General features: G+C 48.9%; 1 protein-coding gene across 2 annotated transcripts in view; it reads right to left on the bottom strand.

The window, feature by feature from the left end:
• Window positions 1-1,458: 1,458 nt before the first annotated feature.
• The window catches only part of CDKL1 (cyclin dependent kinase like 1), a 12,600-nt gene continuing 6,659 nt past the window's right edge, over window positions 1,459-7,399 (bottom strand). Inside the window, exons 4-9 of one of the 2 annotated variants that reach the window (XM_017738919.1) lie at window positions 7,227-7,317; window positions 6,327-6,539; window positions 4,695-4,777; window positions 4,270-4,326; window positions 3,613-3,768; window positions 1,459-2,725 (exon numbers count right to left, since the gene is read on the bottom strand). In XM_017738919.1, the coding sequence (XP_017594408.1) occupies window positions 2,618-2,725; window positions 3,613-3,768; window positions 4,270-4,326; window positions 4,695-4,777; window positions 6,327-6,539; window positions 7,227-7,317 (708 nt within the window). In that variant the 3' untranslated portion in view covers window positions 1,459-2,617. The remainder of the gene's footprint in view (window positions 2,726-3,612; window positions 3,769-4,269; window positions 4,327-4,694; window positions 4,778-6,326; window positions 6,540-7,226; window positions 7,318-7,399) is intronic. The other variant, XM_008637323.2, reaches the window with a different exon arrangement.

The raw sequence follows: 7,399 nt of genomic DNA, 5'->3' as shown, positions 1-7,399 counted from the left end.
CCGCCCCTCCCGACTGCGGCAGAATCCCGGCTGCCGCGCCTGCTGGTGGCAAAGGCGGGCCGTAGGAAGGACAGGTCCCACAACAGTAACTGAAGTGGGCGGCGGTGCCGCGGAGGAGGGTGGGGGGCACTCCAGCTCTTCGCGTTGTTTGGTTTTCTTTGCGAGCTGTTCCATGGGTGAAGGGTATTTCGACATCACAAACTCGCGTGGAGAGGGATATTTAAGAGGCGCGTAATCGCGCGGGGAGGGGAAGGAGCCCTGCGCAGTCTCCACGACTTTCTCCAGCTCCGACGGTATCAGAGACACAGCGGGTACGCTGCCTGTGCTTGCGCTGTCCTGAATCAGTCCTCCCTCAGATAACTCATCGTCCTGAATCAGGGGGAGGAGGGGGGAAGCAGAGGTTAAATGATTTGCTAAGAAGCTGTTTGTTAAAAACAATGCATGCAGCTTGCTCAACACTTACTGTGCCTACCAAAGCTGCATGAGAAGATATAAGACTATTGATAAGGGGAAGGAAGCTTGACCAAAGATCCTGTATAAGACTATTGATAAGGGGAAGGAATCTTGACCAAAGATCCTGTTTTCAAACCTAAAACTAACTTAAACCAGCCTTGAAGTTTGGACTTGGGCCAGAGACAAAAAGAGCATGCGCAGGGAAGAAAGGTGAAAAGTTCAGAAGGAGGAAGACCCTTTACTTCATCCCAGAGACCCCTGCCCACGAGCACCAGACGACCCTGCGCAAGCACAGCACAGATGTAAATGACTTTTGGGCTCATTGTAATACGAAGTGAGGCTAGGCGGGGCGAGGTAATGAATATGTATAGGTGTATTGGGAAACTTAATGACTATGGAACTTGTAACCCGATATACACCGAGCTGAATGCAGCTGTCGGCACGCATGGCTTTGGAGGAATTATCCCCCGTGTGTCCCAGCACTGGAATAAACATACCTACTTTACTTATTCCAGCGGTGGAGTCTTTTCCACATATCAGTCACCTTCTGAACCTTCACCCTCAGATCTGTCAGAGCCTGGTAATTCTCTTCCTTCTCCTCCTGCTGTCCACTTCTGCATTATATCATATAGGGACCCCCACGTATGGAGCAAGTCGACTACGGTCTTATCCCCGAACACGGTCTCATGAATTAACTTATCCCCTAACAGTTTCCAAGCTTCTGGGCTAAAGGCAGTGTCAGGGTCTGCTACAAAGTCACGTTCTGCTGCCCAATTTAGCAGTTCACAGAGAGCCTCGTCACTTATGTCAGCTCCCGCGATCGTTATCACGGATTTGAAGGCAGAAAATACCGTGCTTTCTTTTGAGGATTTGTGCCCCATCTTTTCAGCTCAGGGTTCCGTCCCCGCGGCCCGGGGGATGCAGTTGCGGTTGTAGTACGCGTCGCACGTCACCAGATGTCGCTGCTGCACCGGGGACGGCGAGAAGAACGACACACAATTCAAGTCCAGGATAAAATGGGATTATTTAATTAATTACAAACTCGTTTATATAACTTGGATGGCAAGAATGGCTAAGGCTATTGGTCGCTTGACCATCCAGCTCTCAGAGTGATTGGTGGAATGCTATGACACCCATTTCAAAATGTTTTCTTCAGGATACCATAACAAGACTGTGCATAACAAGTTTGCACCTGTGAGATAAAGTCGTGGTTTACAAAAACTCTACACTGTTTTCAGCTAGCTTGCATGAGAAAAGAAAACTTCACAGGATGCTGGAAAGCTGGAGAATTTCTCTGCTGAAAGCTTTTCAGTATCCAGTCAATTGGAAAAAGAAGCTACATTTCTTTTTTTCAAGATCAACACAGTATTATATTCTGAGATTCCACAAACCCCAGTCGTTCTAATACAAATACTTAGGTAGAATTCCTGCCTGTGTCTGGCCAATGTTATAAATTACATTCATGATTAGTTTTGATAAAAACATTTTTGTAACTACAAGCAAGTGCCCTCACTCTTACCAGAAGTAGAATTCAAGGAGGAAACTTGCAGGAGAAGCTCTGGGAAGACTAAAGAAACAACAGGGTTATTGTTGCTCTGTTTTCCTGGGTGCCCTGCCTGTTGAGCCTGGGAAGCCACTGCCAGCACTTTGAAACCTTTGAGCTCTGTAAGTGCAGGAATGAGCCAGGTTTATCTCTGGAGCTGAGAACTCCCTGGAGCAGCCAGGCAGCCCCTCTCAGCCTGGGCTGCACCAACGCATCTTCCACCCAACCAGCAGCACAGTCACAGCTCCTCACAGAGCAGGGACTTGGGCCTGGGCTAAAGCAGGAGGGCCTCATGTATTTGGCAAGGTTGAGTTCTCCTGCCAGCTCTGAAATGGGGGTGACAGGCCAGAGTTTTAACATTCACACTGTAAGCACTGGATTGGGGTAATTCTGAACCAGGAGGCAATCAGCAGTTAAAGAAAAATGTATTTGCCTTTGTACACAGAACACTGAGATGAGCTTGGAGTTCTTTCTGCATCACCTCCCCTCCATCAGTGGCCCAGAGTAGAGGACACACCACTCTACATGTTGTGACTTTTAGTAGTTTAGTTTTCCACTGAGTATCCTCTGTTTATAAATCCTGGATGACTTTGAACAACTGAATTTTGATCTGTCCCCTGGTCAGATGTTTGGGAAGTGGTACTTTGATTTCCTTGTCTTGCAGCAGTTCTTCTTGCTGTCCAGGGCTGGGAGAATGTTGCTGCTGGTTAGCTGAGGCAGGTGCTGTAACTAAAGGAAAAGTTACACTGTGTGTATTTGTTTGGAATGGGAATAAAGCACACATTTCCTTTTTCACTTGGAATATGAGCTATAAAACTATTCCTACTGTAATCCTCAATCCTACCGTACTTCTCAAGCTGAGAGTCATGGATCTGGGGTTCTGTGATGGGACTGCAAGGAGAGCCACTCATTAAAGAATTTCTTTAGGCAAGAAAAATAGTGCTGTTACATCCCAGGCCATAGAAATGGAAGAGGCAAATCAGGATTGACACTTTGTAGCACTTCTCCATCCCTCACCTCCAACTTCCCAGCTCGGCATTACAGCTGCCCTGGGGAATGTTGCTCACAGGAGTAAAGAACTGTGGAATGAGTTGCATTGTGGGGCTGGATCTGGGGACTTGGGATGGAGTCTGAAAAAGCCAGAGCAGCAGGGAGACATTTGCTTGGCAACTCCAGCTGCAGAAACACCCAGTGCGTGGGGCAACGTGTGGAACGGAGCACGGGATCATGTCCCATCAGCAGTTACAAACAAAAGTGGTGTTTATTCTATCTCCATAATTCAGGATTAAAAATCACCAGAGTATCCAAAATTAAACCAGCCACATGAGTGTTTCCAGTTTGTTCAGCCCTCCTGCTGCTCTTTGTCAGGAATGCACATTCCTGGATGAACCTTATCGTGCACAGGGCTGCACTGTTTATCCCCAGTGCCCCACGGAGCCGCAGTGCAAAATCCAGTTTGTATGAGTTACTCTTTAACCAGGGGGTTTGTTTTCTTCTCAGGATAAAACCAAGACCAGTCCAACACCCTCAGCTGCCAGCACAGCCCATCCCCTGGAGCCAACAAATGAACCAGCCCCCCCTTAGGCACGGAATATTAAACAGTATGGAAACCTTACCCCTGGCATGTGCTTCCGAGTCAGCCTGGCTGGTTTCCGAGTGCTTTTTTCATGTTCTTTCCCCAGCTCTGCTGCCTCCCTAAAGCTGTCAAAATAGGGGTGCTGCAGCAGCTGCTCACAGGTCTGCCTCTCCGCAGGGTCCATCCGAAGGCAGCCCTTAGCGAAGATGGAGGATCACACAAAACACTCATTTCGTGGGTCTGCACAAGTCCATCTGCTCCCCACAGCCAATGAGTATTCCCACAGGTACACGTGTTGATAATTTTTTTAATGGATTCTAAGAGTGGCTTTTCAGAGTCAGCACGAAGCTTGAGGAGCAGCTAATTATCCAACAATTGCAAAAATTAATCATGGAATGGTTTGGGTTGGAAGGGACCTTAAAGATCATCTCATTCCACCTTCCTGCCCTGGGCAGGGACACCTTCCACTATCCCAGCTTGCTCCAAGCCCTGTCCAACCTGGCCTTGGACACTTCCATGGATGGGGAGTCCACAATTGTAGTAGGAATTGTGGCTCAAGGAACAGGTGCAATCACACTGGGTAGCAAACCAGCTCTGTTTTTCAATGAATCTCTGATAACTCAGTCCCAAACTCTCACACCAGATGACATTTGTTTATCTCAGTGCAGGGCTCCTCCACAAGCTGGAGTTTTCTTACCTTCATGAGAGACAGAGCAGAATATGAAATACTGGGGAATTTCATTTCCAACGGCTCCTGGAGGGAAAAAAAACCAGTGAGTGGACTCATATTGGCAAACTTTTCATTCATCAGGGTACCAAGACCCAGCTTTCCACAGGAACATGAGCTGTTCCTCACGAAATGCCTCCATCCCTCCATGTGCTCAGAGGCCTGGCATCACTGAGGATGTGCCTCCAGAAATGGAGGAAAGCAGCAGAGATTTTTTTGACTGCTTTTACACAGGCTGTAAGTTAAAATGTCATGAGAGGTTCAGCCACCTCCAAATAATACTCTGGTGCACACTGGCAGAGGACAAAGCTTTTGAATAGGGAAAAAAACACTGCACAGCAAAGGACTGGGCAAGCTGGGGAAGGGAGGGAAGTGCAGCTGGAGGCAGCTCTTACCATGCTCTCCGGGTCTGGAATTCTTACCCCACTGAAGAACTGGTTGGTGCTGAACACTTGCTGGTGTCTGGGAATGAGATCCCCTTCGATCAAGAATTAAAAAAAACAAAACAAAACAAAACAAATTTGGATTAATTTGCTTAATTTTTCAATGCCTGCATTGAACAAGGTTGTATCCCCTAAGAGGGCTGATGCCATCCAAGAGAACACCTGAAGAGGTGGAATAACACCAAGGCAACGTTCTTTTGTGAAAGTTAGTGTCCATTTTGGCCATCAGTGATCCCACACCCGTGTGACTGTGCTGAAGGAAAGGCAGGGCCTCAAGCATTCCAGCTTCAGGAAAATTTAACTCCTTTTGGGTGAAATTCTCTTTGGACACTCCTGAGGGTGCTGTGGAACACAGCCCCACCTGAACCTGCTGTAGCTTTTCCCCAAGGCAGCGTTTTTGAAGCTTAGAGCAGCTCAGAGTGAGGAAAATGTTAAATCTGTAGCAAAGGAGCCAGTACAATGCTGACTCCCATAATGGCACGGCTTCAATCAAGGAGCTTTGCTCTGTGAACACTGCCTTAGTCCAGCACCTGGATCCAACAATCCAATGGGAATCTCTTCTGGCTGAAACCCTATCATTAAAAATAAATTATAACTGCTTAACACTGGCATTAATGAATTCTGGAGGATGAAGCAATGAGTGATGAACTATTTTTCCAGCTAAGGAGCTTATCTGTTTAAAGCCATTAGCCACCTTTGTAGTTCTATAAGCTGCTCAGTTAAAATTGCAACTCTCTGTTCATTCCAACTAATTTCAGTTAAAAGTGGGGGGTTGTTCGCTGTCACCCAAGAAATCAGATGTTACACACCAAAATTGAAAAGAATCAATGGGACTGAATTCATTTAAGTGTTATGGGGGATAATGGCTCTTTTGTTTAACAAATAAATACTGAGTGCCTCCTAAAATTCCTTGATGAATAACAACAAACACGTGGAGCAGCCAAGCTGTGATGTTCACACTTCCCTTCCCAGGCACACAGCCATCAACAGGCACTGACAACACTTCTGAGACCTCCAAAGCTGGGATGAACCAAATCCAGCTGTTCACTGACCACTTTGCTTGGTACCAAACGCTGAAAAACACCTGGATCTTTCAAACCTTTATGGAAAGCATTCCTGGTCCTTTCTGATACAGGCACCTCATTGATTTTGTCGCTGTGGAGACAGCTGAAGAAGTTCCTGTGCTCCCCTATCCCAGCAGTCACTGAGCCACCCCAAGGGACCAGGAGGGGCATCCAGTGGTCGCCAAACACATCCCACATCTTCCCTAATTTACCCAGCACCAGACCCAGCTTCCCAGAGGCCAGCACTGCTAGAGAGAGTGGAGGGATGGTTCCAGGCAGCCTGCAGGCAATGATCCTGCTTCCTCAGCCTGGTCCACTGGGAGCCTGTTAACACATGTACTTCAGGCCAGGAAAACCCAGCTCCTTCTTAAGGACAGGAACACGTCAAATAAACCAGCGCCTTCTAAAGGGAGAGATCTGCTAATTCGCCCCCTGGCTCCTCCGCATTCCCACCAGAGAGGGCATCCCTCCTGGGCAGGCTTTAATCCTGCCAGAGGCGTGGCTGCAGGGGGACGCTCACCCAGCGTTCTGCGGATGAGGTACAGCTGGTCCGCGTCCGACTTGCCCGGCCACAGCGGGACCCCGGAGAGCAGCTCGGCGAAGACGCAGCCGATGGCCCACACGTCCACGGGAGGGCTGTGCTGGGTGTCCCCCACCAGCAGCTCCGGGGAGCGGTACCACCTGGTGGCCACGTAGTCGGTGTAGTAGTCACTGGGACCAGCTGGGTCGGGGTCAGGGGAGAGAGACACAAACAGGACGTGGGATCAGAGCGATGCAGACCAGCCCTCATCACTTGCTGCATGCTGGGGCACCTCCTGGGCAGGCCAGAGCTGCAGGAGCAGGGTGAGTCACTGGCCACTAGCAGAACCCAACTCTGGAAACACTCAGGATTTGGCAAAAATCAAGACCATGTTTTCCTCCAAATGAAAATGTGCAGAGTTCCACAGCAGGGCCCTGCAGCAGCCAGTGGGCAGTTCTCAGAGCCCATGTGGCTTGTCTGAAGAGGAGCTAAAAAAAACCAGATTAGGGGGTTTATTTACAACGGAAAATGTGAAGCCATTGTTTGCAGAGGCAGCCAGAGGGGCTCTTCCTGCCAGGGAGCTCCAGCTGTGTCTCCAGCACGGCATAAACAACGGCTGGGCAGCTCCAAAACGCCCAAGGCCGACTTCCATCTCCCAGTGCCAGCACCCCCAGCGGCTCAGCCGTGCCAGCAGGGAGCTCAGCTTGTTTACAGATGTCACCTCGGTGTCTGGGCTCCCTCCCTGGAAGGTCTGGGAATCTCTACCCAGCCTTTAGCAGAGCTTCCCTGGGAAAACACACAGCCTTGTACATAGGATGGTTTGCAGTGCATCAGACACAGACAAGTGAGTGTTGGAATGGCTCATCCTACTCTCCGGGTACATAAAGAGTCAGCACTCACTCAGTATTCGAGCAAATCCAAAGTCACAGAGTTTGATGACCGAGTGCTTTGTTATCAGGATGTTTTCTGGCTTTACATCCCGGTGGATGCACTGGAAGCAGAAAAAAAAGCAAGGTTAGAAGTATTTAACCCGGCCCTCAGATAAATTCAGCCACACCCCCTTGCACACTGTG

Source organism: Corvus brachyrhynchos, unplaced genomic scaffold, assembly GCF_000691975.1.
Source record: "Corvus brachyrhynchos isolate BGI_N302 unplaced genomic scaffold, ASM69197v1 scaffold245, whole genome shotgun sequence".
Lineage (NCBI taxonomy): Eukaryota > Metazoa > Chordata > Aves > Passeriformes > Corvidae > Corvus > Corvus brachyrhynchos.
The sequence above is the reverse complement of the archived record's forward strand: the minus strand, read 5'-3'. Positions and strand labels throughout refer to the sequence as shown.